The sequence below is a fragment of the Vanellus vanellus genome (assembly GCF_965231255.1).
Source record: "Vanellus vanellus genome assembly, chromosome: 11".
Classification (NCBI taxonomy): Eukaryota; Metazoa; Chordata; class Aves; order Charadriiformes; family Charadriidae; genus Vanellus; species Vanellus vanellus.
The window spans coordinates 5,115,699-5,143,255 of record NC_138916.1 but is presented as its reverse complement, the minus strand read 5'-3'; the positions used below and the strand labels follow the sequence as shown (position 1 = coordinate 5,143,255).

The 27,557-nt window shown below is 40.3% G+C and overlaps 1 protein-coding gene across 1 annotated transcript in view; it reads right to left on the bottom strand.

The window, feature by feature from the left end:
- Positions 1-25,389, bottom strand: part of TBC1D2B (TBC1 domain family member 2B) — a gene marked incomplete at its 5' end in the record, with an annotated part of 33,644 nt that extends 8,255 nt beyond the window's left edge. The window contains 8 exons of the mRNA XM_082488730.1: positions 416-609; positions 1,967-2,077; positions 3,498-3,890; positions 6,039-6,265; positions 7,207-7,364; positions 12,228-12,393; positions 17,451-17,604; positions 25,024-25,389. Coding sequence (XP_082344856.1) covers positions 416-609; positions 1,967-2,077; positions 3,498-3,890; positions 6,039-6,265; positions 7,207-7,364; positions 12,228-12,393; positions 17,451-17,604; positions 25,024-25,389 — 1,769 coding nt within the window. The remainder of the gene's footprint in view (positions 1-415; positions 610-1,966; positions 2,078-3,497; positions 3,891-6,038; positions 6,266-7,206; positions 7,365-12,227; positions 12,394-17,450; positions 17,605-25,023) is intronic.
- Between the last annotated feature and the right edge of the window lie 2,168 nt (positions 25,390-27,557).

Genomic DNA, 27,557 nt, shown 5'->3' with positions numbered 1-27,557 from the left:
CAAGTTTTAGCAATTACTATTGAAATATTTTTCTAAAGCATATCCTTTATTTAAGAACTACTTTTATAATCCCATATAAAAAGAATTTGTGCCTGTATTCCAATATATATAACTACACAGATCGAGCAATTTATTTAAGAACATGGTCAAGTTCAAATGAACCCATCTCTTCGGTAGCTCACCTTCAGCAGCTGTATGGCAACACTCGAGTCTAAGTTTTATACTGTATCTCAAATAAAACAATAAATGTATTTATATAGCCAAATGGATTTCACGATGATACTGTTATTCATGAAGGGAAGTACATTAAAAACCCCAAATTCTGCAAATATATCTCCACTGTCTGTTTTCCAGTGTTAAAACCGGGCCCGCTGACCAAGATACACATACATTTATCTTAATAGGACCAAATTACCTGACCAGGTGTGGTTTGAAAAACGCTTGTTCTGGTTGTTCACTAGTTTCTGCTTTCAAGGCATCTTCCAGTAACTGTGTGATGACCTCACGAGCAGGACTCTGCTCCTCAGAACAAACAGGAGTTTTCATTTCTTGAAGCAAGATCAAGTATTTACTTTCTATCTGACAGAGTTTGGCTTCCAAGCTAGTATACTGCAGAAAACAATATATAATATTATAAGTCTTCACAAACTTATTTTGTACTACGCCGCTTTTAAAATCTGGTTCACTATTACTCTATTAGTTTATGTTGCTTAGAAACCTGTAAGTCAAGAACAGTCAGCTTAACTTTTTGTAGCACCAGAAAACATAAAGCAACCCTGACCTGTGGAAAATAAAAACTGTATATGCATTTTATTACAGTACTGTAAAATTCTGTATCTAAAGTACTTGGGAAAGAAGCCTTAGATACTTGTGGCTTTTTACAGAGAGTCTTTCAAGGCAGAATAGTAGAGCAGAGACTTTCTATCACATGTATTTTTACATGTGGAAAATTTGAGCAAGCTTTAATTATCACTAGATTGTATGAAGGACAACTCAACCTTTTGTGCTTTTTAAAGTAACAGCTTTAGTCCATGCATGTTTGAGCAAAAAGAATTTAAATGGAATTTTAAAGATACAAGTTGGGCAACAGCGTGTAGGAATTGTAAACACACACCTCTGTGCCAAAAATACAGCATTTAGACCTGTCCACTGTGTTCGTGGTTTCCAAAAAACCAAAAGCAAACCTTACAGGTATCTTGCCTTAGCTACATATAAGTGCGTATTTTCCCAGCCCCAGGCGATGGACGTCTTCGTTATTTACCCACAACTCAGACTCATAGAATAGTTTGGGCTGGAAGGGACCTTTAAAGGTCATCTAGTCCAACCCCCGTGCAATGAGCAGGGACATCTTCAACTAGATCAGGTTGCTCAGAGCCCCGTCCAACTTGACTTTGAACGTTTCCAGGGATGGGGCATCGACCACCTCTCAGGGCAACCTGTCCCACCTTGTAAAAAATTTCTTCCTTGTATCTAGTCTAAATCTACCCTCTTTTGAGTTCAAAACTATTACCCCATGTCCTATCACACTCTCTACACTCAAATTCACCTATACAGAAGCACACTCACCATACTGTAGTCACCCTTCATGCTCAGAAGGTGAAATTTCTGCTCAGTGACACACTAAATCCTTACACATCCTGTCTTTTGCACACTTCAAGAAAAATATTACAGTCTTAATTCTGAGGAAACAATGTTTTCAGAAATATACATGCCTGTGTTCATAAGTTACAAAAGAGTTCCACTGGTTAAAATGATTTTGAAGTCAGTTACTTCTTTCAAGAATCCGTTCAGAAGGATTAGTCTGTAAGAACTGGGGTTGAGGGGGGATTTTTTTTAAGCTATCGCATTTAATACATTTAAGTCATTCCATTTCTGTTCCACAGTTACGTTCCCTGAGTAGATTTACAACTGAAGTTCTGAATACTCTAGACATTGCAAAAATGAAAACATGCTGTGTTATTCTGACCTTTGCCTGCCATTCTCTCTCTCTTGCTTCTGCATTTCTTCGTAGAGCAGAAAGTTCCAAAATCTCCTTATTTAAAAATTTATTCTGGGTCTTATAACCCTGAAGATTGTCCTGTTGATAAAAAAAACAAACTGGATTTTTAATAAAATATCTTACAAACAGCAAATGCCTACCAGAGAAAGTATACTTATCATTAAAAATATCAGTATCAAATCAAATCAAATACTATTTTTAGTCTTCACCTAAGTCAAACACATGTGCCAAGTACGAGCACAGAGGGGTACAGGGTGGTGCTGTGCCTCACTTGCATCCCTTCCAGTGCTGCACTCCTGGCAGAAGGCAGCTGGATGCCGTGTGCTGTCACGAGGCAGGCCCAGCCCTGCAAGGCCACGTACCACGGAGGCGAACAGAAACGTGCATGCTGACCACACCAGAGGGTCCTGGTGCTGCGCATCAGCCAGAAGCACATATCATGCCATGAAAGCAGTGGGGGCAAACGCCCCTTGGGTTTCGGTCACCCTCACCAGTCCTCCTTTATCATACAAGTTCTGTGTATGCTTGCATACAACAACATAAATCCTTAGTGATAAGCTTCCTTGCCTAATCCACTCAGCTCCAGGCTACAAATATTATCTCTGAAACCTGAGGCTGTGGGATGAGGGAATGTTGGTACCCTCCCAACAATTACAATACTCCCACATGCCACAGCATCTACAAGCTTTGGTCTGCTTTCTGCCAAGACGTCTAGTTTCAATTTTATTTTCTAGAACTTCCCAGGCTCACATTTAGGAAAGAAAACTATGAACATTTATACATATTTTAAATGGCTTACTTGTATTCCAAATCCATTGGCATGTTAATCAATTTGGAATACAACATTTATCCAAAGGCAAGAAAGCACGTTTAAAGCAAAGTGGGCAGCTTCAGTAACTCCATAAGAACTTCTGCCACAACCACTGAGGGAGGTTAGAGGAAAAACAAAAAAATCAAACCCAAACCACCACCACCCCCCAAAAAAACCCAAACAAAAAACGCACAAGCATTGATAATATCTAGAGCAGCATAAGTAAAACAGGTTCTTATACGACTCCTTTTTTCTCCTCAGACCACCCCCTTGCCACTCCACATGCTCTTTATTTCTTCACTTTTGGTATTTAAGAAAATTTAAAAAAAAAAAAAAGCAGGAAGCTTTCTGGTTGATTTCCTCCGTGCTTCTATTGTCCTCTTACCCTTACTTTTTCCCGCTCCTTTGATTACTTCTCACATCACTCCTCCTCCACACCAATGATTAAATTACTGAAAGTATGGGACGCTGTACTATAGATGTACAGACCAGCTCAAAGTATAAAAGTCCTGTTTAGATTGCCATATACCAGTTCAAAGTGTAGATTCCAAGCAGAGAAAGCCTCAGTTGATGAGTATCTTGGAGAACTGCTGAAGTGATCTGCTCAAACAGCATAGCAGACTAGAAAGTAGTTTTTACAGGAAGCAGAGATTCCCCTATCCACCAAGACAGAGACATTGCTCTTACTTTTAGTCTGTCCAGTTCCTGTAGTTCCTTATTTGTACAGCTGGTGATTGAAGAATTTACTGCTCCACTTTGAGAGGATGTATTGTCTTCACATTCGCTGAGTTGGCGAGAGAGTTTCATGATCACTTCGTCTTTAGCCTGAATAGTTTCCATCAACATACCCAGCTGCTCATTGAGTTCTCCAACTTTACATTTCAGATTCTTTACCTCCTGCTGGAGACTATCTTTTTCCAGATTTAACTTTTCAAGCTGGTTGTTGAGACCCAAGATCTGGTCATCTTTTTGGTGCAACAGCTCTAGTTTATCTTTGGGAACCCCTTCACAAAGACGGCTTGCAAAATATTTATCATATTGGGAAGATCGGACTGTTTGCTGCAGAAGTCGCACAAGTTCCTGAGAATTAAAAAAAGAAAAAAAAAAAAAAAAGTACTGTAGCGAAGTCTTAAGTTTCTAAGTTTTATAACTTAGACATCTAATGTCAAGCAAAAGAAAGCTTTGGAATGGGTTTTGCATCTGAATCATCAGCTTATAAAAGCCTTCATGGTGGTGTGCTAAGGAAAAAGGGAAAACACATGACATGATTTCTACCAGGCTAGCGCCTTACAATGACTGGCCTATATGGATGGATTAAATATTATTCACTGAGCTAAGGATCCTGCTAGAAAGGCTACAACAGGTTTGGGAAGACCAGTTGACAGCTGTGGCCCAGCAGTTACTCGGAAGCTAAAAAAGGCTTACTTGTAAGAAGCCCTGTTGTAAGCAGATAAATAGGAATAGGGCTTAAACCAAAAAAATTAAGAGGTGACACTACAGAATGGAAAAGGGAAAGATAACTAATTGCTCTCTTCCCTAACAGATGCAGAGAAAATAAAAGGAGAAAAAAGATACACGCTGCTTAGCTGAAAAGGAAGTGTTTGGACAGCTGTTTAGAAAATCTTGCCACAGAATCACCCAAGTAATTAACTGACTTGCCACAGGGAGAAAAGGAGTTTCTGTGGTCTTTGCAAAAAAGATAGCATCGAAGGCTCTGAACTAGAACTTTTGTTGGCTTTTTTTTTTTTTTTTTACAGTCCATAAAAGAAATCCACCTAACAGTTCTACCATTTTCACCTTCTACTCCCTCACACTAAAAAAGGACAAGTCTCTTTGCTCACAGGATTGCCTAGATCCTGGACAATTACAACATTTATTTACTTCCATGAAAGACGTACGTTTTTTTCCTGGGGAATCATGGGTACACACACATAAGAGAAGCTGATTTTTAAGGCAGTTATACTGAAAGTAAATTCCTTGCTGGAATAAGATCCTACTATGACCTTCAAGAAGTGAAGGCTGTTACATGCAAGTAAGTCAAAGTGAAATTTATATTATAAGTACTGTAAAAGGAAGAGTTTGCCTTAGCTACAACCTGAAGGTCTCCAAAAACTAAACTGTAAAAAAAACCAAACCAAAACAAAAAAACAACAACAACACCCCCCAAAACAAACAAAAAACCCTCAAAACCCAAACAAACAAAACAAAAACAAGTAAACAAAGAAAACCCCAAACCCACACACAGGAAGATATTCCAGAAACAAGAACAGACTGCTCACTTACAGGTCTCACTAATCTGGATTATTACCTTTGCTGTTTCCCATGTTTGATTAATGGTTTAACACTGTGGAACTGTAGGAACGTACGTTTAACCCTAGAGGCATTTGCAATATTTACCAATGAAACTGAGATTTAAAAAATTTTTTAGTTTTTTTTTAAATAGTTCTCTGACACTAACTAAGAATATAGCGACAAAAATAGGAATTAGTTTTATGGAATTCCTGAGAACTTGAATGTTCAATAATGTATCTGGAAGTTCACAAAGACTCAGAAAATCATAAAGACACACCTAGAATGAGCCACTGATTTTGAGAAATTCTTTTAGATGAAACTAAACTATTTAATAAATCTGAGTTATAAGGGCATACAAGCAAGAACACTATATGAGGGTAGTACTACATACATAGATTTAAGGTTAGGCCTATCATTTACAAAGTTGTTTGCGATGATGCAGTTAATAAAAAAGAAAAAAAAAAAAAAAAAGGAAAGGGAGCAAAGTGGCAGGGGAAGAGAAAGAGAGAGATTAGTCCCCCATTGCCCCAACCTCTCCTCCAGAATTAAAAGAAGCAAAAACCAAACTAAAAAAGAAAGGGCTTGAAAGGAGAATTTCCTCAGGAGTTCCACGTACTAATGGTGCAAGAAGCTGTGATTATCTGCCAGGATCCTGGCAGACACTGACAAAGCTAGCTTCAGATAATAAGAAAGATATACACATCAAGTTAATGAACACTGTGCAAAAGAAAGTTTTGTTCAGGGATCTAATCTTCAACAGATGTAAAAATTAGTCCTTCTTGTTTCAAGACTTTTTGTAAACAAAGCTTCATTTAGCATCATTATTTTATAACAGCCAACCAGCTTTTAATGCAGATAGAGGGGCATAAAGGGTAAATTCACAATCACCTGCCAAATGCATTTGCTTTTGCGCACTTTGCCTGAAGGCTTAATTACCTTTTGGCTCAAAAGGTCTTTCTTTAGCTTTTCCAACTCTTCTTGCTGGCTTTGATACTTCAGTTGCAGTTCAGAGACTAGTTTGTTGCCATTACCAGAATACCACTCAGTTGGAGAAGAGTCACTGCTGTTCCGGTTTTTGCTTGATCCAATCATGTCTTTTAACGGGCGCCTTGTTTTGTGTGGAATGCGGCCAAAATCGAATGGAAAAGCTGAACTAGTCAGTCCTGCATAAAACAATTTCTTCTAGTTCAGTTCACTTAGTAAAAAGGCGTTTCGAAGCATTCAGATTTCCTTTTAAAAATATGCCCATTAAAATTAGACTCTATGCAGCATTTAAACAGCCCGATACAATAGTGTTAAAAAGGCCTTATTTCCCAAGTCGCTTCCTTTGGTGGGAAAAGTATATAGCTCAAAGTCTTCTCCCCTCCCAGAGAAAAGATTTTGCTCATAAATTAATGCTTGTGAAATAAGCCATGAAGAGAACTTTACAATTCATTACAGAAAATAAAAGGTACGCTAACTATGGCAAAGTAAACTTTGCTTCAAACAACGTATAGCTCGGAAGCGATCAGAGTAAAAACATCACTGATATCACAGCACACTGTTCTTTTAAGAGGCATTCAGCGTAAGGTTTCACCTCCGTTTATATAAGCATAGGAGTATTCTTAGAGAGAAGTATGTTTTCTAATAAATTAAACCACCTAGATGTCAGCTAAAGTGCTCTTAAGGAGATATAAAAACGTCTTCACAAGGTTATTCCAGACACGGGTCAAATGTGAGGAGTGGTTACAATGCACAGATGAGCTACCACCGCATGTGCATCCCCTGCTTCAATGGGTGACGTTCAACTGAGTAATCAAAAGCCTCAACATTTCCCTTCATCTTGTAACTTTGCAGGTCAAGTGACAAAACTAGAGATGGTAACACGCTTGGGGACCTAAACCAGTGAATAAGAAGGGTTCATACTTATTCCATGGTATCTGAATGGCAGGGGACTCCCAACATATCACAAGGAAGTATATTTTTTCTAAAGAATTTAGAGAGCTCTGGATGTGGTTTGGAAGAGAAGATAAGCTTCAACTTATTTCCTGAAGACAGACATAACACAGTACACTATACTAAAGAAGGTAAGGCATGTGGCCTCCTTCCTTCCTCCCCCTTCTACCTTTACTTCCTTCTGCCAGGTGTTTCCTCTTTTCTTCCAGAGCCATTGAGTCCTCCAAGTCTTTTGGGGTTGGATCCAGCAATTCCCACTCCTCAGTGGTATAAAATATGCTCTTGCGGTTTTCGTTATTTCCTTTTCTTAAAGAGGACATTGAATTTCTGTGAAAAAGACAGCAGGAAAAGTGACTAAGACTTCTCCATTTTGCATTCTTTTTATAAAGACAACCACTGCTGTTGAAACACTGAAAACTAAAAATAAGCTACAACACAGACAAACCCAACACTAAATAAAAGCTCAGAGAAAATAAAGCATACCCTACTAAATAGCACCTGCTATCAGCAGTGCTGTGTTTCAAGAACAGAAGAATTATTTTGCTTTAAAAGTGAGTTTCATCCTTTGTTTGTCCTTGTTTTGGCAGTGGGCAATGAAAACAAAACAAAATTAAGACAGAAACAGCATCTCTTCACTGGTCAGTTATTGTAGCTTAGAATTTTAGAATAACTGCCAAGCATTAAACAGAACAGCATGCAGTCAAAACGCATGTGTGTTATACTTTCATATTCTGGATTAATGTCAAACTTGGGATCATCCAAGAGACCTGCAGTAGCTGAATCGCCGACGACACTCCTTAGCAGTTTTCCTTTCCTAAGGTGGAACGTTGCCAACTATCTGCAAAAACATTTCAGAGGCAACCTCTAAATTCCAGCCAGATAATTCTATAGAAGAACAATACGTTTCACAAGCAGGATAAGATTACCCAGCTTCCCCCACAACCATCATCCAATCAGAAATGTTTAAGTCCACACTTATGCCCATGAGTGTTAACGCAGCTTAGTGCCGTGAAGTCTCTGTTCAGCTACAGAAGATCTATATCAATCTATATGAATCAGCTTAACATTTTAGGTATAAAGTTGAAAATATATTTAGTATCTTGGTGTTTTCTACACAGTCCCTGTAAGATGGAGGCCCACAAAGATGCTTCCACTCAGTCAGCCACATTCTCTCTTCTTACTCTTCAAACCTTAAGCAGAAAGTAACACATACTACTCCTTCAAGATCATTTGATGATCCAGCCCAGTCTTTCAGCTTCACAAGAGATTTAACATCTGATCAAAGTGAACTCTAGGCTAATCATTATGCGGTGCAAAATGCCTATAGTCTACTGAACTGATTAATAATCAAGTACAATTTAAAAACAATCCTAAAGGCTATTAATAAAACTATTTCAACAATCAATTTGCAAACTTGACAAAGACTGAATTACACTATACATTTAATCTTCTTCCAGAAAGAATCGCAATTCCTGTCGGGGGCAAGAAGCCTCATTTAATTGTTCAGACCTTCCATTCAAATTAAATAGATCAAATTGGGTGAGAACTGACATATTAATTTTGAGTGCCCTAGGAAATAAGCCTCACCTGGCATCTCTACACCTATTCTCTGAATAGTGATTGATCTCTTACCATGCAACTCCACAACCAACTGTTCCGCTCTGGTCAACTTCAGTATTTAAAGCTTGTGTGAACACCACCTTTTAATGCTTGAAAAATCACATGGAACAAGAAGTCAAATGACCTCCAGAAAAGCTTCTTAAAAAACTGCTGTTAGGCCCATGAACAATCACAGTCAATGCTGAATTTTGCAAAGCTTTTGCATAGAATTAAGGGCACTGAAGCAGCGCTGCATCATTGCTTTCTATTAGGATAAAAGTAGGTAGCTGAATTTAAAAAAATAGTATTTGTTTTCCTAAGCACAGTATAAGTACAATCAGACACACGATGCAAGACCTGACAATACAATCTAATGATTCTGTATTTTTAAGTGGTTTGGGTTTAAGTCTTATTTTATGATTATATAACTACAGGCTACTATAATTCAGTACGTTTCCAACTCTATATTCCACGTAAGAGATACAAGTAGCTGGCAGCCTAAAGATGAAAAAAATTCAGGCCTAAATGTCTATATATGCCAATTAGTAAAATTGATTTTTAAAATTGGAAAAGCATGTTTCAACTTTAGTTACTGTAAATATACATGTAGCTTCCATGATATATTCTTCATTCCAACTCCAAGACATATTCTTCATTTTTTTCCAATTATTATTTCACAACTGCTATCTAGGATGCAAACGCAGTTATTTTAGCAATAGCTTCTCTGTCAAACGCATCATAGACATAAGTCTTTGATTAAGACACCTATATGGTTCTTAACAAATACATGCTCCCAGCAATCTAGAGAAAACTCTCTGAAGTTTTAGAAACACCTTGATCCATCTGCTAATATTGAGGTTAAAACCAGTCACAATCCAGTAAGATACCGGAGAGCGCACACACATTCTAAAGGTGATCAGATGCCACCCCTGCCCCGAATTGCACAGAATTGCAGAGAAGGGGGAAAACAATCAACCATGACAGTACTGCTGTTTGCATACATTTACTACAATAGAGTTTCTAATATTTTATCAGGGGCTTTTGTGCCACCAGCTTTTACAGTCATACTATGTCATTTTAATTTTCCAAGATTAATGTTCCAAGATTTAATTTTCAAGATTTCCAGCTTTCGCTTATGTGACCACGTAATGCTTTTTCACAGGACTTCCATTCAAAATGGTCTTTGCATAACCAAAGCTGTGAAAGGCTGTTGTCTGAAGGACCCCTGCACCACTACTGAATACTTCTGCTTATTTATTGGGCACCATTCATTGCAGGATTGAACGAACAAAAGACACGAGGAGTGGAAACATAATAATGATCATCTTTAATACTTACACAAAATAAGTCCAAATTAAGATTATACATGCCCTACCACTCTCTGGAGCATCTGAGGATAGCCATTAGAAGGAAAATGCACTTGCCCTTAACCAAACCTACGCTGAAAAAAAAAATCACCTGTCTTGTGAAAACTGCTACAGACTCAAGCCTCGGAGGAAACTTATCTTACCAGATATAGGAACTTAAGTGCTCGTGACCTGCTAGCTCAAAACAGGCAGAGGTAATGCTAGTCCATAGTTTTTAACACATCACTGCAAAGCCTATGCTAATGTAAATAAATTTGTCAGAGGTTCTAGCATATTACCACGAAGCGAAATAGCTTCTGACAGGGTTGTCAGACTCTTACCCCAATGACAGAATACATGGCCAGAGGTAGTGCACAACTGTCCACATCACACACACTTGAAATTTTAGCTGCTAGCTCAGGAAATCCTCTGCAAAAATGACTTTTCAAAAGCTCAGAAGAGCATGTCCTGACAAAGACACCATTTCCCACTGGTATCAGCTTGCAGGGGCGGATGCCTGCTATAAAATTTAGAGCACATGGGGGCACTAGAGCACTCCATATAAAAAAACTCCACAGAATTAAAAAAAAAAAAAAAAAGAATCCGTTAGTAGATACAACGTGTTATTTTCCCAGGAACATTTTCAGACAGATGAACCACTGCAGCCGAATACCTCCAGAAAGAGTGGAATGGGGGAGGGCTGCATTCAGCCTGAAAAAGCTTCACAGTCTGAAATTTTCTTACAGAGATCTGCAACAACTCCAAGTCATTAGGATCACAGCTATACAGAGAAAGGCCAAAACTTGAATACCGTGCTACAATGTCTTCTGGGCTGCTGCCATCAGAAACATTTCCCTCCAACAAAAAGGCTTTCCAAACCACAACTCCACTGTTGCCCCTCTGCTCAGGTACAAAGAAATCTTAACACATACCAACCAGGCAACACTGAGCAGCTTGCCCTGACACTGCCCTTCTAGCTAGACTTAACCAAAGCATATCACCTGCAATTCGGGGGGGATGGGGAGGGGATATGATATCAAGAAAAAAAAGTTCTAAAAAGCCAGAAACACTCATTTCAAGCATACAGGAATTCACCTAACAGAAATTGTTTCATGTTATTTTCCTTCTGTTATGAGCAAATTCAAGTTCTACCACAGCAAAGTGGCTATGCAAGCCCAAGAAACCATACAAGACTAGCAGTTTCAACAGGACATGTAGTAACAGGATTTACATATTTCTTAATCCAGCCATAAACCATCTTTTCTAGAACTTAAAAGATGGTCTACATAATCGTGTTAAAAACAGTAGCCTTAAAAAAGAAAAAGAACACACAACTAAAAGTAAAACCCCGAACCAAGATCACTTTGTAACCTCTCAGATCTCTGTGCTTAACAGGAAAGCCTTAAAAGGAATCTGTTTAGCTCAACACTGCTGATGAAACTCAACAACATTTTACTCACAGCTCAAGAGGGATGTGGTCTAGTTAACTAAAGCTACATCTCTGCTTTATGAACTGCTCTGTAATATCCTTTGAGTAGAAGCGGAAGATCCATCTATCTGGGCCAAGCACAGTGTAAAAACATTTAGAAAGAAACCCTAAGAATAGAGCTGAAAACCAGTAGGACTGCTTTCCTTAACGCAATTAATGCTAAAGAGTAAACTTTCAAGAGTGAGGGGATAAGATGCGTTTTTGCTGCTGTTCAGAATGGCTCTAACACATTTTTGCTCAGGAATTCAAACTACATCGATTTCAAATCTGTGCCATGTGCTTTTATTTTTTTAATAAGGAAATGAAGATGAATGATTTATATTGCTTTGATTTCCATCACTAAAAATATTTCATAAGCACTAAATACTATGACTACTACAATGCTAGCAATTAGCAGCTCCATTACACAGTGAAGGATAAAAAGCAGTACTAGCTGTGACTGCAACTCCCGGCTCCCTGCTTGAGTTCAGAGCGAAAAGCCATCACTAGAAGTGCTTTACAGGACTTGATCTGGATTATTCCTTTCAGGTATCAGTAACACTACACAGTGATGTTCAGTATGCCCTTCAAACAAGTAAGTATAATAAAGAAACAGTTTACTTGAAGAGATACACTCCAATGTGCTGATACACCCCATCATCCCCATTTCTTCTAAAACACTCTGCCTATCACATATACACATCTTTCAGTGGGAAATAGTGTCTGCCAGCAACTGTCAGTCTCATGGTAACTCCTTCTCCCACATCCCCAACTTACTTGATCTCGGTACTCCATTGTTTAAGGGAGAAATTGATGGCACTTGGTTGGACTGGTGCAGGTTGGGAAGCTGCTTGTTCCCCTACCAGGTCTGTAGGAGAAGTCTCCACAGCTAGAATATTTCTAGCTCTCTCTGCTGAAGCATTTTGACTTAGGATATTCAAATCTATTAAAAAAAAAAAAAAAAAAAAGAGAGAGAGAGAGAAAAATAGGCAAAACTTTCAGTAAGTAAAAGAATCATGGCTATATGAAGTGATATACTACTAAGCCTGCTAGTAATGTAGTTAGGGTTTTATTTTAAATTGTAACATAACTTTATAAAATGCCCTGTTCAAATGAACTTTAAAACCAGAAAAGGGTTCTCGTCTGCGAGCTCTCACTGCAGCCACATACTTCTGATAACAGGACTTGTGTGATGCTCATGAAGCATTATTTCACGAGTGATTTATAATCTCAATGAGTCAATATTGATCCGCCTAGCTTAAGCAGCCATAAAGCCATAAAAATTAAGCTGAATTAACTATATGAATCCACAAAACTGCTTTGTAAGACAATCTCAGGTCTATCAGAACTCCTAAGTCAGGAACAGTGTCACAAAAACACTGTGAGACAGCTTTCAGCGTGTGCTTCATCCTAAAAGTCATTCATCCTAAAAGTAACACTGCTGCTGCAAGTCAATGAGCTTTACGGACTTGAGCCAGCTCTGGGCCAATCCAGCCTGGGCATTCCCAGAGCCAAGAACATTAGCATGGGCACTGCAGGCACATCATGGACCTATTGGACCAGTAAGGATTTATTAGCCCTGGTTAAGCTGAATGTAGCGGTATCTAAATTCGTGCAGCCAAACTCTCTTGTGCACTTCAGCAAATCTACACATGGGGCCTGGGGCCATGCAGACACGCAGCTCAGGCCCAGCGCTGCACACATGCCAGCAAACTCCTGCAGGCTCCGAATGGCTCCGCAGGAACCAGCCAAGAACTGGCGCTAGCCCTGAGCCAGAGTTAATAAAGTCCAGAGGCTCCAAGCTGATTCAAAAGAGCTAGCCAGGTCTCCAACACACCACGCTGTCCAACACGTACTGTAGGATCTGTAGTATATATGTTACCTCAGCATTTCCATTATCCTGGATAGCTTGCTTTCTCCCTCACCCCTCCTCCAGCAGGCAGAGGGAATAGGAAATGCGGTGTATGGAATACACTGTGCATAGCAAAAGCATTATAGAGAAGCACAAAGTGGTTTATGGCTTTCTACAAACCCTCTGAACAGGAGAGTTAAAAACAAGCTCAAATGTAATTTTCAGACTCTTCTCTGTATCATTCACAAAGTACTGACAGGGATTAAAAAATTTTAAGAACACTCTCAGAGTTGATTCAGCAGTTATATTAGGAAGTAACACTCTGGACAGGCTTCTGACATAAACCATTCTCTGCAAGAAGGGAAAAACCCTGGAATATCGCAATACCCTGTTTTATCACTGGTGAGCCTTTGAGTCTTTGTTCTGACATTTACTTGGCACTAGCAGCAAGACCATCTTCAAGCAAGCTGTACACTCCAATTACTCAGCAGATGGTTACTTTTATTTAGCCCATACTGAAGATTAGAATTAGAAAGACAGAACGTTTTGTGATAAAGAACACCGAATACAAGAGATCACTGACACTACAAATCTCTCAAACCCTTGAAAAATGGTATCTGAAACAGAAGTATATCATGTCCCATTTCAAATATAGGGAAAAATCACACTGCCTTCACTTATTTTATGAACAGTGCTGATAGAAACTTCTTCGGTGCCTTACCAGCCAAACTAAATTCCAAATTCTTTTGGACCTTGGCTGTCTGAGCTGAACAAAATTTAGCAGAGATAAGTTAGATAAAACTAATGTTTTTTCATATTCACTGTCTAATGAAGGCGAAAGATAAGACAATAGGTTTAAACTAAACAAAAACAAACAAACAAAGAACAACCCCACTCCCAAGAAAGAAACAAAACACCACACCAAAAACTTATGGGCACAGAAAATCAGGCTGGATTACTAACGTTCATACTTAGAGCTTGTGTCATCTTCTACCTGTATGATTTGACAAGACTACAAAATCTCTTTATATTATTTTATAGTATATTATATTATGGACCAGGTAAATGCATCTCCTCTAACACGCATGCTAATCAGTCCGTCTGAATCTTCTCTGACTGCCTGAGGTTGCTCATTGTACGCGATGCCCTGCTTACACCAGCCAGCTCATTGGTTAGAGGTATGGACAACACAGCAGGTACAGCACAACAACATAATGAGGTTGCTAATGCAATCACCATGAAAAAAATCATCTTGCTTTTAAACTTACTTCAAAACACAACAATCTTATAAATACATGACGTACCATTTTTTTATTAATGCAAATTAAGATTTGAGGAATAGCATAACCAAGAACTGAAATTATAAAAACTACGTTCACATTCAATCAATTCCAAGAAAAAAAAACCCAACACCCATATCCTATGAAGAATAAATCATTTATTTCACTTCCATGGTAGTAGGGCAGCCCTGTGACAAATCCTACAGCATAATTTTTGTAACATTAGCTTTCTCACGGCCCGCTTTGGAAAATCCTTTAAAGTATTTTTCACTAGCTTGAAAACTCTTAAAAACTCGTCAAGCCTGATCCATAAAGCAGTACCTTAGCTTTACATATGTTCCAGTTAGTGCAGATTTCTACACTGGGGGGGAGAAGGACAAGGGGAAAAAACAGGCAAGACTACAGTGAGCAACTTTGTTTCTGAAGTAATCTGACAACAGATTACTTCCCCATTTAAAACATTACTGATAGTATCTTATACTCAAGCAATAGCAAAACAAACCAATTTCTATGCTCCAGTATAGAGCACATCGTCGAATGAACATTCATATTTCTGTTTTTAACACACAAGACGCATATCTTAGTCATCAACATGGAATCAGAGCCTTAAGGAGTCCCCCAATTCTATAGGAAACTTCTGGAGTACTTGTTTAAAAAGAAGAAACAATCATCAGTCATTCAGGCTCCTCACCCTCTCCCCAGAAGAAATCCCTACTTAAACTCTGCAGTTGATGATAAAGTCATCATTGTGATTTGTCCTCAAAAACTAGATACTCTAGATGCCGTTTCAAATTATACATAATGCAGTTTAACTGCAGGCTGTCCCTGAGAAGGATGTGTCTACCCAGCCCACGCATTTCATCTTGACATTCCTCCCACTGGATTTAACAATAATAATTAAAAAATAAAAATAATTTTAAAATAATCACACAAATTGGTTCAGCTTGCTGATCCAGAAAACCCCCAACAACTTACAAGAAAGGTGATCAGAGATCTTAAGTGACTGGATTACGATGGCTAGATCTGATGCAAAACAGGAGTAAGGGACAAGTACCCACACAGGCGGCAGTGACAGCAGGTTAACTTCACATTGTACCTAAGCTCTGAGGGAAGGAGCATGAACAAGAAAGAACAGAGATTTGGGGCCAAGTTACATATTATAGTTGACCTAATCCAACAGCCTGCTGCCAAAAGAGGGCAGTCCTGCCTACTCCTCTACTCTGCCTTCCAGTATTTAGCCTTTTGTTCCCTCCCTTCCATCAGCTCTGGAAGTCACCCGATTGCCCTGTAAGTACTGTCCACTTATTCACCTAGCAGAAAAAAAATAAATCTTCCTTTTTGGCTAACTTTTGAACTCAACCAACTCAGCACAGGGTCAGACAAACACCACAAAACGCAAAAAGTGAGACTACAGAGCAGAGAACAAGAGGCTGACAGTAGCAAGACAAAGGTCTGAAAAACCAAAAGGCTGTCACGCTTTCCAACACCTGCAAACTGGTAGATCTTTACACATTGATACATATGTTCTTGCAGCACATGGTCTGACAAGCTGCTAACCAGCCTGTCTGCTGCCAGAAAGGTGGTCTCAAACCATCCCGCTCTGCATTCCCAACAATCCCCTTGGGCTAATCCTGGCACTTATCTGTCCCTACAGTAAACCGCTTCAGGAAGCTACACTGGCCAAAAATCAACCTGGAGAAAAAGATGTTTCCTGCTAGTTGCACTCCTGCACTAGCACAGGGGAGGGCGAGACCAGCACCAGTGCTAGACGAAGGGAGAAAGCTGGTTATTTCATTGACTAGCTGTTAGATTGATGTAGATGAAACATCACTCTGAGCCCCTACGAAAACACATACTCTCGAGCCAGCTGTGGTTGAGCAAGCAGCCACAAGCAGGCTGCTCTCAAATGAAACCAGTAAACTGGGTTAGAGGACAATACTGCAGCATGGGATCTGAACTGGGGGAGGGGAGAGAAGGGCGGGGAAGAAGACAGCTTCACATTTCTGGTTTTACAGTATGAGCAAGTTGAAATCAACAAAACACAAAATCTGTTGATGAAATATGTCTGACCTTAAGACTCTGTTTAAACCCAAGAGAGCTTTACTAGCATGTCTAACTTGGCATAGAACGGGATTTTACTCTGTCTTATTTATAGATAACAGAAATGAGCAAGGAATCTGTTTCTGTAATGATTCAGGAATAAAACAATTCAGAAGTGCCTGAGCAATGTAGTCAAAAATGCAGACTAACTTTGTATAACACACTGATACACTTTCATAACTCTGACACTAGTCTAAAATTACATTTTGCTTGGCTAAAGGTATTATGGTATTTCACTTATGTAGTAGCATCAGTGCAAACTGTCTTCTAGTTTTAAAAGGCAAGAAATTTTTATCACAGTCAGGTAGTTCCATCACACCACACTTCTTCCAGAAACAAAGTATGGTCATCTAGAATGCAAAGTATACCTGTTCCGATTAAAGACTAGAGTTTCCATCTCAGGATATGTAACACGCTAAGCTTTTAAGATATTTCAACCATTAAGAGACAACTTATCTAACCTAAATTGTACTTTGTCCCTCAATGAAACCTAGTCATAGGACTATTCCATTTTACTTCATTTGTAAAACTCTGTTTTCAAAGAAATCAACAGGTTTCATAAGAGATATGAAATCACACATAAAATTACATTTACGTTAAATACTTTCAGCATCATCAACATATGCAAAGTTTACATAGTGCAAGTTGATGGGAAGTTTTCTGACACATCTTGTTAAGACTGTTCTTACTGCAGTGCTATGCCTTGTACTGATTAACCAACACTGAATAGAAACATGTATTCTGTTTTTACTCAAATTTTCAACCTACCAGGGTTGTCTTTGGCAACAAGACCTTTGGAAAAGTCACTTGGTGTAGGGGAAGTTCGGCTGTCCCTTTTTGCTGCGTCAAGGTTGTTACAATATTCCCACCTCTTCTGTTGAAGTTCCTGAAGCCAGTATGTCATATCCTGACGAGTTGCAGCCTAAAACAAAGAACCAGAGCGCTTATAAAATCACTGCATGACTTTGGTATACCAATACAGTAATTTCAAGTGCAATTCAAAAAAAAATGATGCAGATAAGTAGCAGACCAGCAAGGTATCATCAGCCAAACCCAATATGATTTAAAAGAAATAACCACCAGTGCACTGGGTGCACCTTATACACATACACATCCCTGATTTTCATGCCAAATCCATCTTCCATTAGAAGCAGTCACATGAATTTTTTTCTAGTTTTACACTCAAACATTAGAAAACACAGCAGCAGCATCTTATCTTTTACACACAAAGCGTTTTTTAAACATACAACTACAAATCTGCATTATATAAAAAAAGGTCCCATACACACTCAAGAAGATTCCCCTTTTCTTTTTTTAACTTGCTTTATTAGCAGCAGAAACCAACAAATTAATAATGCACCATAATGCCTCCTACTTTAATGACTAAATCTACATACTGTATTACGTGATGATCCCATGAGCTAACTACCTTCTGGGCTTTGCTGCCCAGAGAGGTTATGGAGTCTCCCACTCTGGAGACATTCAAAACCCGCCTGGATGCTGTCCTGTGCAACCTGCTGTAGGTGACCCTGCTCTGGCAGGGCGGGGTTGGACTAGATGATCTCCAGAGGTCCCTTCCAACCCTGACGATTCTGTGATACAGAAAGGTCTATTTAAAAACAAAAAAAAACCCAACATGAATGTTTTATCTATAAGCCTATAGTCATTAACATGAACAGGTAGTAAGTGAGCAAGAATTCAAACACACCTTTAAGCTTCAGTAAGACTCACAGCTATAAAAGTCATTTCAAAGTGTGTCAAATGACAATCTACAAATATCAACAAGAGACTAAGTGCTGGTAACTGACACTGCAGGTCCTTACTTAGAAAACTCATTTTTATTCCAACATCATAGAATCATAGAATCAGTGAGGTTTGGAAGGGACCTTTAAGATCATCAAGTCCAACCATTAACCTACCCTGATAAAAACACCACCACTCCTAAACCATGTCCCTAAGCACCTCATCTACCCTTTTCTTAAACACCTCCAGGGATGGTGAATCCACCACCTCTCTGGGCAGCCTATTCCAATGTTTAATAACCCTTTCAGTGAAAAAATGCTTCCTAATATCCAATCTAAACCTGCCCTGACATAACTTGAACCCGTTTCCTCTTGTCCTATCACTTGTCGCCAGGGAGAAGAGGTCATCCATCCTCCTCGTCCAGTCTAGAACAAGGACCTGACACTAGTAACACAGTATATTCAGGAACAAAAAGTTAACGCATGTGAAGAGACACTCACTTAAGTCCTTCAACTTGTAAGCACACAGAGTGCTCCCCTTTTAGCCAGTCTTTCTCGTACCTCCTCCCAAGGTGCTTGGTGGCAATATCAAAGAAAACCCCTCATTACTTGGCCAAATGACTGTGTTTACTCTTTAAAGACAACTTTATTTCAAATAGCTTCCTGTTCTGTTTATCACAGCTGAAGAGGGAACCCATGCAGGGCATAGCTGCAAAAGAACCAAGGACAACAACCAACACAGATTTCCTTACGAAGGACGTACACTAAGCACTAAGTGCTGCATAAAGCACATAAATGGCACAGATTTGTCTTCAATTTTTATAGGAGAACACTTTTGGTCTAGTCAAACTGAAGATCCATTTACCATCATATTTTGACCCTGAGAGCAGCTAATTACAAGACAGAGCATAAGCAATCCAGCAAACAAAAACTGATGCTTCCCCAGGGTGCTCTCTCTGGCTCAGCAACCTTCCACCTTAGTGTTTAGTAATTGTAGAGATAGATTTTCATTTTACGATTTGGCTTTTTGTACCCTTATGAGCTTTAACATCCACAACATCCTACAGCAAATGGCTCTGAAGCAAGGAAGTTCATCAGAAAACAGACACAATTATTCCTGGCGCTGCTGCTCCAGTTCCACTCAATACATCATACACATGAGAAGACATAAGATACATAAATCAAGTAAACATTCATAAATCCAACAATGATACAAAAGGACGCAGCGGGTTCACTCTTCTCTGTTGGTAAGACAGATATCCAAGCAAGATATTTCTAATCTGAATTCATATATTTATTCTTGCTTGCCCACAGGAAACTGGAGAAAAGCATTTCCCTCATTAAAAAAAGGCATGGGAAACTAACAGTTTAGAAGTGTCTGTGAGGATTCCTGGAAAGTGTAAAAGAACTGGACACTGGGAAACATCAATCCACACAGCCATCACTGGCAGTTGTGGAATGACCACAGCAGCAGGCCTTAAGTCTAAGTGACTCCAATCACTTTTTGCAAAGAGTAAACGTCCACCCTTCCATTTCTAGCAACAAAAGTATTTCCTTTGGAGTTTTATCCAGTGGCAAGTCTTCACTTCTGGTGAATTTGAGCGCTCATATTCCCTTTAGATAGAGTTGCACACAGGCCTTGTAAAGCAACGTTTTACTGTGCTCCAGCGGAAAACCACCAAGAATTCACAGCTTCCACTAACACAGGATGCAGTACTTAAGTGGTTCTCTCTGCTACCACAACACAGCTAATGAGGCAATTCACCTGGAGTCAATTTAAGTCATACCTACAATTAACTTCTGCCCATGACTAGTTGAACTTAATGAACCTTTTTCACAATTTGTCCTGTTACCCTCTCCCGAATAGTCTTTAGAAAACCATGAGTTCATTTTATTGGAGTTGATCCTTGTTGCTGCTTTTCAATTCCCAATTGCACGTGTTCTCTGCTGAGCAGCACATCCGCATCCTCAGTTTACAAGTGATGTGATTGTTACACATTGGAGGACCGTAACTACTAACTGACCCAATGTAAAACAGGGCAGCAAAGCAGTAAAAAGTTTCTCACTCCCCTATTTAAGTAGTTTTCCCCAAAATTACTTGGTACCCTGCTACTGCACCTTGCCTTCTTTCCTTCACATACACAGTCTTCCTTCTCTTATGGAGTTTTCCACTCCCTTTGAACAGTTTTTGCTGAGTTTATATAGACATCTTAATTATCTACTTTACAAGTATGAGAGTATCCTGAGAACCTCTGTTAAGATGAATTTTGTTTAAACAAAATTAATCTTTGAAGTTTGCTGTTTGGATTTTTTTTTTTAAAAAAAACACACATAGAATATTTTAAGTCTGCCTCTTCCCCTACTCCTAAACAAAAGACAAATTTGCAAACATTTTTTTAATTCTGCCAGAGAAAGGAACGCTTCCATGCTTGCCCCATTTCTCATGACTTCTCTGCATATTCAGCTACGGCCCACCATGAGAGACAGAACATTTTGCTATGTCCAGCATCCATCAGATCTCGTAAAAAGTCCTTATTTGTACTAAACTATCGTGTGGCACTGCAGTAAGAACAAACCTCGGCTAGTCACATTTTAATGGAGGCAGTTCTGTAAGAAGAAAACACACCCTAAATGTCATCAGAACTCATGCAAGGTAAGGAATTACCATTGCAAACTTACAGGCAACAGTAGCAACAAAACACACTGTGAGTAAGTAAAGAGACATACAGTCTCATGTATTTGTCAACATAAACGACGGAAAATTATTATTGCTTGCTTAAAACCATTCCCCTACATTCCCCCACTAATGATGCTGCAGGAACTGCCTTCTTTCGATGCACACATGATGCAAACAGAAGAATTATTTTGGGAAAACAGCTACCCAGTGGCACCCTCTACCTGGACCCACTGGTGGAACACGTATGCCAATATGAAACCCTATCAGGAAGGGTCCAAAGAAATGCAACAAGCAGACCTGCCATTTGGAGGAAACACATGAAAATTCTTGCCCCAATCCTTTTCTGAACACAGACAAACTCTCCCCTCAAGCTTTTTTGTAAAAGAAAACATCACCAGAAAGTTTGAATTTCTTAAGATTTACTAACCCTGCTATGCTCCAACAGCAAATTTGAAGTGAGATGGCTGTTTTCTGGAGGGCAGCCCAATTTTTAATTACAGCATTGTAACCACTAACCAGCAAAGTTTAAAAAAAGAAAAAAAAAAAAAAAATCAGCTCAGAAAACAAGTCACCTTCACTGCTGAGCTACCTTCTAAGCAGAGTTAGACCCTAACAGTGTTAGGTCCTAAAACAACACTATTTAAGCTCAAGCACCTCATTATTAATCACTGCCCCATCCTTAAAGATTATTGACAAATTTAAGTAAAAGCTCCTAAGTAATTCTGATTTCAGCAAGTTTGGCGTTCAATATTTTCAAGGATCTGAGCTTCAAAATCCGCAGTGTCTGGAACATTTACTACTTGGCCAATAACCCAGAAAAGTTTTTTCTTCTTGAAGCAGTCTGCACAATTTCTGTTCCCCTCCCCTCCCAATTCCCCACTGTTCACAAAGAAGTTATCCACACATAAGTGACCAGAGACACAGTCTGTCATCACTGGCCAGTGTTTCTCTGTTCCTAAAGCAAGTGAACTGTGTCACTACAAGATACTGCTTTAAAAATAAATGAGAAGTGACCCCTTTGTTAATTTATATATATTCATAATGCTAATTCTTTTCTCCCTTAATGACAGAGCTCACTGTGCAAACACAGGCAAGTATTCACTTGACTGTATTACCACCATTCTATGGTACAGCAAGTATCTGCAAGATCAGATCCTATCCATGAAAATATAATCTATCTGTAATTCATAAAGTACACAATTTTCTCTGCTTCTTTACCTAAAGCGACAGTACTTGTTATGTATGTTAAGTGGAAACGCTTTTTACACGCACTTAGCTTCTTCTAATGTAGTTTAACTGGTAAAAATATATAGAAAAGCTAGAATCATGCAAGCGTCAGGTTGGTTATCTTCATTTCTAAATTATGAACAATTTGCTTTATTTGCTGTAAAAGCTACAGTATATTTTTTCCTGAAATTGATATCAAACTGAGAACCAAACCCCGCATGTATCGTACAGTCCTCAGTTCCCATTAAACAACAAAGACTGAGCAATCCAGATGATGAAATCATTACATTAACAAAAAACTGAGGCATTATGAAGAAATAACGCATTCCTCAGCAGCGCCATCATTTCAATCTGGAATTCCAGTTGCTTATTTCTTATTGCTCTTCTCAGCTTATAATACTGAATAGGAAAGACCAGATCACGAGATCTGGAAATTTTGAACAAGCAGCAGCTTGAGGAAAACAAGGCATGTGAGTTAGATGGTGAAGACTACATTTGACTTGACTTTGTTCCTCGTGGTCTGTGTGTAATGTTTTCTTGATGGACTTAATCATTTTATTTTTTTTTTAACAGGGCCTGGATCAGTCAGTGTGGGGGGTTTTAATTCAGTTTTGTTTGTTTTTTTTTTAATTTAACATCTTTAATTAATTCTTATTTCTATTTCTACCTAATTTGGCTGCAAGATGTTTTCAAAGGCTTTAAAGAACTGTTGTGTTGGGTAGAAGAACATTAATTCCAGCTGCAAAAGCCCTTGGTGAATCACACAGCCACAAATGGCCAGTTGGTCCTGCAATATCCCTCAAGATTTTCATTAATTCCTTATTTATTATATCAAAATCTATAATGTAATAGCATTCTTATGCACAACGACTTGGCTGCTTTAGGGCGAGCATCATAACAATACAAGAGGTAGAAGATACAATTTTTTTTTTTCTGCTAATTACAGAAATGACCTTGTCTTCCTTAACTGGCACCTTTTCTCAATCACTATAAGGGAAACATGAAGAGCGCTCCAGTCCATGCAGGTTCTTTCCTAGAGAGTACAGGAAAAAAAAACAAACACAAAAGGTATAGGCAGAGCAGTAACACCACAGACTAAAAGATACCAAGAAAAACCTGAAAAGGAAACCCTGTTCCTTATGCTTGTGCGTTGCTGTTGAGTATGATTTGTATCTTCATGACCTCAGAAGACACACAAGGCAGCTGCCAGAGTGCCGTTTGACAGACTAGTTACTTATTACGCAGGTGGCATGTACTATTTCCTACTACAATCCTACTCATAAATTCTCAACAAAGACCCTCCTATTCAAAGAGAATTATCAAAACAAAATATGCATTTTGTATTTTTCTGGAGACTTCCACATAAAAATCACTAGATACTAACTAAAAACAAACAAACAAAGCCCCTCAAATGATGAAAAAATCAAGGCTTACACCACATCTGCAGTCTTGACTTCTGTAACATAAATACTGAGGCTATAAAGGAGGACTCATGGAAAGCAATACAAATTTTGGTTACGGCTATACAAAGAAAAAGGTAGTTTTTACACAACTGCATGTTAAGCTGCTGATTACACTGCCTTTTCTTAACTAAGTACAGCTAAAATCATTGTCATATCAGTTTTCCAGCTAAATAACTTGCTTATTCTTTAGCAAAGTATGTTAATGATTCCTTATTTTGACAAACATTTGCATTTTTAAAACCAGAATACTGAACAGCTTTATATAATCATGTTCTGCAACCTCAGCATTTATTATCATTGCCCAAATTTCCACTGTTAAATAAGCGTATAAGAAGGATATTTTCCAATACTTAATGGGAAGTTCTGCCGTTTCACTTTAATAACTTTATGGATTATTAATACTCTAATATTAAGGAACTTGCCACAAAAGAACGCAGTTCACATGAAAACTCACACACAGTGCACAAGCACATTCCTTGCAGGAAATATATACCTTAATAACAACTAAAAATAACAGATACTCGGGAAAATGTATTTCTTCTTTATTGAGTGGAAGTGGTTTCCTTAGTGGTTTGTTTTTTTTTTTCCCCCTAGGCGTGACAATAAAGGAAAGATACGTAAAAAGCAATTCTAAGATTGACCTCGCTCCGTTTGAAAGCCTAAGTCCGTGCAAAGACAATGTGACAGGCAGCCTCTCCTACTACCAGGAAACTATTCTCCCTCCTCCTCTTCCTTCCTCCCAAAGCAGCCTAGATGAAGGCTTCTGCCGTACATCATCTTTTTAAAATAAACACCCGCAAAAGTGAAAACCAACCACTCCCTCTCAACTTCCAAACTCGCAACATTTCCTCGGAAATCTTTTTTTCCACCCAGACGTTTCCACTGAACCCGCTCCACCGAGCCAGCCACCCCCACCCCGTGCCAACGCCCTCCTGACCGCCAGGAGCATTTGCTTCCCCTTCAGAACAGCGCTTTAAAAACAGCATCCTAAAGAAAAAAAAAAAAAAAAAAGGAAGAAAAAAATAATAATAGAACCTAAGGCTCGGTATAGCCCGTATTGCTGAGCCCCTCTCCTTTAACACAACCCCACGGCACACAGCGGAGGGCCGCCCGGCCGCCAGCGCGGGTCCCGCACCGGGAAGGCTGCCGCCCGCCCCCGCGCCCCCGGGGGGAGTCGCCCCGGCGCTGAGGGGACGGGACGGGACAGGGGTTCAGTCCGCCCCGGGGCCTACCTTCAGCACGGCCACGGCGCCGTTGGGGCTGTGCACCTCGAAAGCGGCGGCCTCGTCCCCCGCGGCGGCGGCGGTGGCGGCGGCGGCCTCGGGCTGGTGGTAGCTGAAGCAGGCGGAGGCGATGTCGAGGTACCCGAGGGGCAGCGCCTCCTGCGGCCCCTTGAAGTAGTAGAGGTAGCAGCGGCGGGGGTCGAAGACGAACCAGCGGCTGCGGAAGCCCCGCAGGGGGCCCTTGCCCGACAGCTTCTGCAGGTACCCGCAGAGCTTGGGGGTGCCGGGGCCGGCCTGCTCCGCCGCCGGGCCGCCGCTGGGCCCCGCGCCCCCCGCCGCCGGGCCCTCCTCCCCCTCCGAGCCCGCCACCGGCATCGCCTCGCCTCGCCTCGCCGCGGACGCAGCCTCGCCCGCCGCGCAGCGAGAGGGAGAAGGAGAGGGAGACGGAGCAGGCCCGGCCCGCGCCGCGCCGCCTCACGGGACTTGTAGTGCGGCCGCCCCGCCCCGCCGCCGCCGCTCCCCGCGCACCACAGGCGGAGGCCGCGGCCCCGCCGGGAGAGCGCGGACCGACCTCTGAGCGCGGCTGCGGCCTCCGCACGGCCCCGGCCGCCGCCGAGGGGGAAGGCAAGGCGGCACCGCAGGGTTCCCCGGTCCGCCGGCACCGGGCTCCGGCGCCCCTGGCACCGCGCTGGGCGGTACCTCCCGAGCCGCGGCCGGACCCGCGATCGCACTGAAACTGAGCTGCCTCTTGGTGGGCGTTTAAAAATCACTCCCAAGCCGTGTTATTTATGGGAAAAATTACAGAATGTGCAGGCAGCAATGGGTAAAAAGCTGTGGCTTACAGGGTTTGGACTTGTATTTATATTTTCATGTTTCACTGAAACGTCTAGCACACTTTGAGCTCTAGGGAACTTCTGGCCTTAATAACAGAGAATTTCTGTAACAGAAGACTTCACTGTGAAGAGATCAGGCTGCCGCAGGGAGGTACACATAATTTCAGATAATTTCTCCTTGTGTTTGGAACACCGTATGTGCCTATTTCCATCAAGCACGCCTAACACCCTGAGTGCAAATACAGAAAACAGTCTGATGTGGCACTATCGTCCAAAAATGGGAGGAGATGATTCCATGTTTAACGACATTCAGCTTTTCATTCCCAACCTTAAATCCAGCACAAAAGGTTTGCTGTCAAAATAGTTGTTGCAATGGTTGGAGCTGGTGTTTGTAATGGCGTTTTCATTAGGATTAAGCTATTCATCAACTCAGTTCACCTGTCTGAATTGTGACAGTTTGGAAGTTCAAGTTATCAGAAATCCTGAATTCCCCAAAGCTTCTTACTCTGTCCTCATTTTTAAAGGCCTTGATTAATTTCTCAGTAAAAGGTAACTGTCTCATCTGCCAGACAATATTTTCATTCTGTGCTAAAGGATGTAAAGGATCTAAAGCACCTGAATGTTCAGCACGGTTGTCCACAGGTTCCACTTTGATGTTGACATAAGGGATTGCAGAATTCTTTGAGTCCTGCCCTCCGGATGTCACCTGCTGATAAGAAATGTGTTGAGTGAGGAAATAGCCAGTTTTGTGTTAGCACGGCAACTTGAGTAATTTGTTACAGAAACTGAGGCACACGTGGAAGTTACTGCCCCAGTCAACTCACGTGACATGAAGTGTGATCCACTGAAAAGATTAAATGTGGCAAACCTAGGCTAGACATTTTTTTATTATTTTTTTTCTTTTGTTTCCAGAAAACTGATTCTACTCTGTCAAAAGCTGAGGCTTTTGTGGAAAGTAAGAAGGGTTGACCCTGCTTAAACAACAGGCCAGTAACGTTTCTTCCATATATACTGCTCAGTATCTTCTTCCCCAAATACAAAGTATTCTTGGTCTTCTGGTAGTGTCATACTCTTTCTTGGCAAGTGTCATTTGCCAGAACATGAGTTATGCAGGGAAAACACTGATTCTCTTTAGAAGCTGCCAGTTCCTCATCTCAGTCATTTAGACAAGTTTAAGTGCCCCAGCGCTTATCCCCAATCTGTTACATTCTCTCACCAATTTAGTGTTTGCGTGCTGAGCATCCATGGCTCCTACGAGCTATCAGTAATCACATCTCACAGCAAATCACAGAATCAATTCCTAAATCCTCAAAACTTTTGCTCTCAGTACTTCTCTTTTTAAATTTTCTGTTCAGCTTCCTTACAACACTCAAAGCAGGAGAATCCCCTAATTTCACAGCTGATTCATGTAAGCAGAAGGTTCCCCTTCTTGGGAAAGAAGTTCCTTATTTCATGTATGCCCTTTTTTTTTCCACAAACAGACCCAGATGTGCACCGGTAAACAACAGCAACTTAAGTTGCTGTGGTGAATATAAATGAAAACAATGCTCTTCCCTTTACCTTCTTCCTTTCACGTTTTCATGTCCAGAATGCACAGATGATATAGGTGACATTCTGTTGTTAACAAATGTCTAGAAAACAAACACAAATAACCTCTCACAAGATGAGATTTCCCTCCCGCCCAGAGGCAAGGGCCAATGAAGCTTTTGG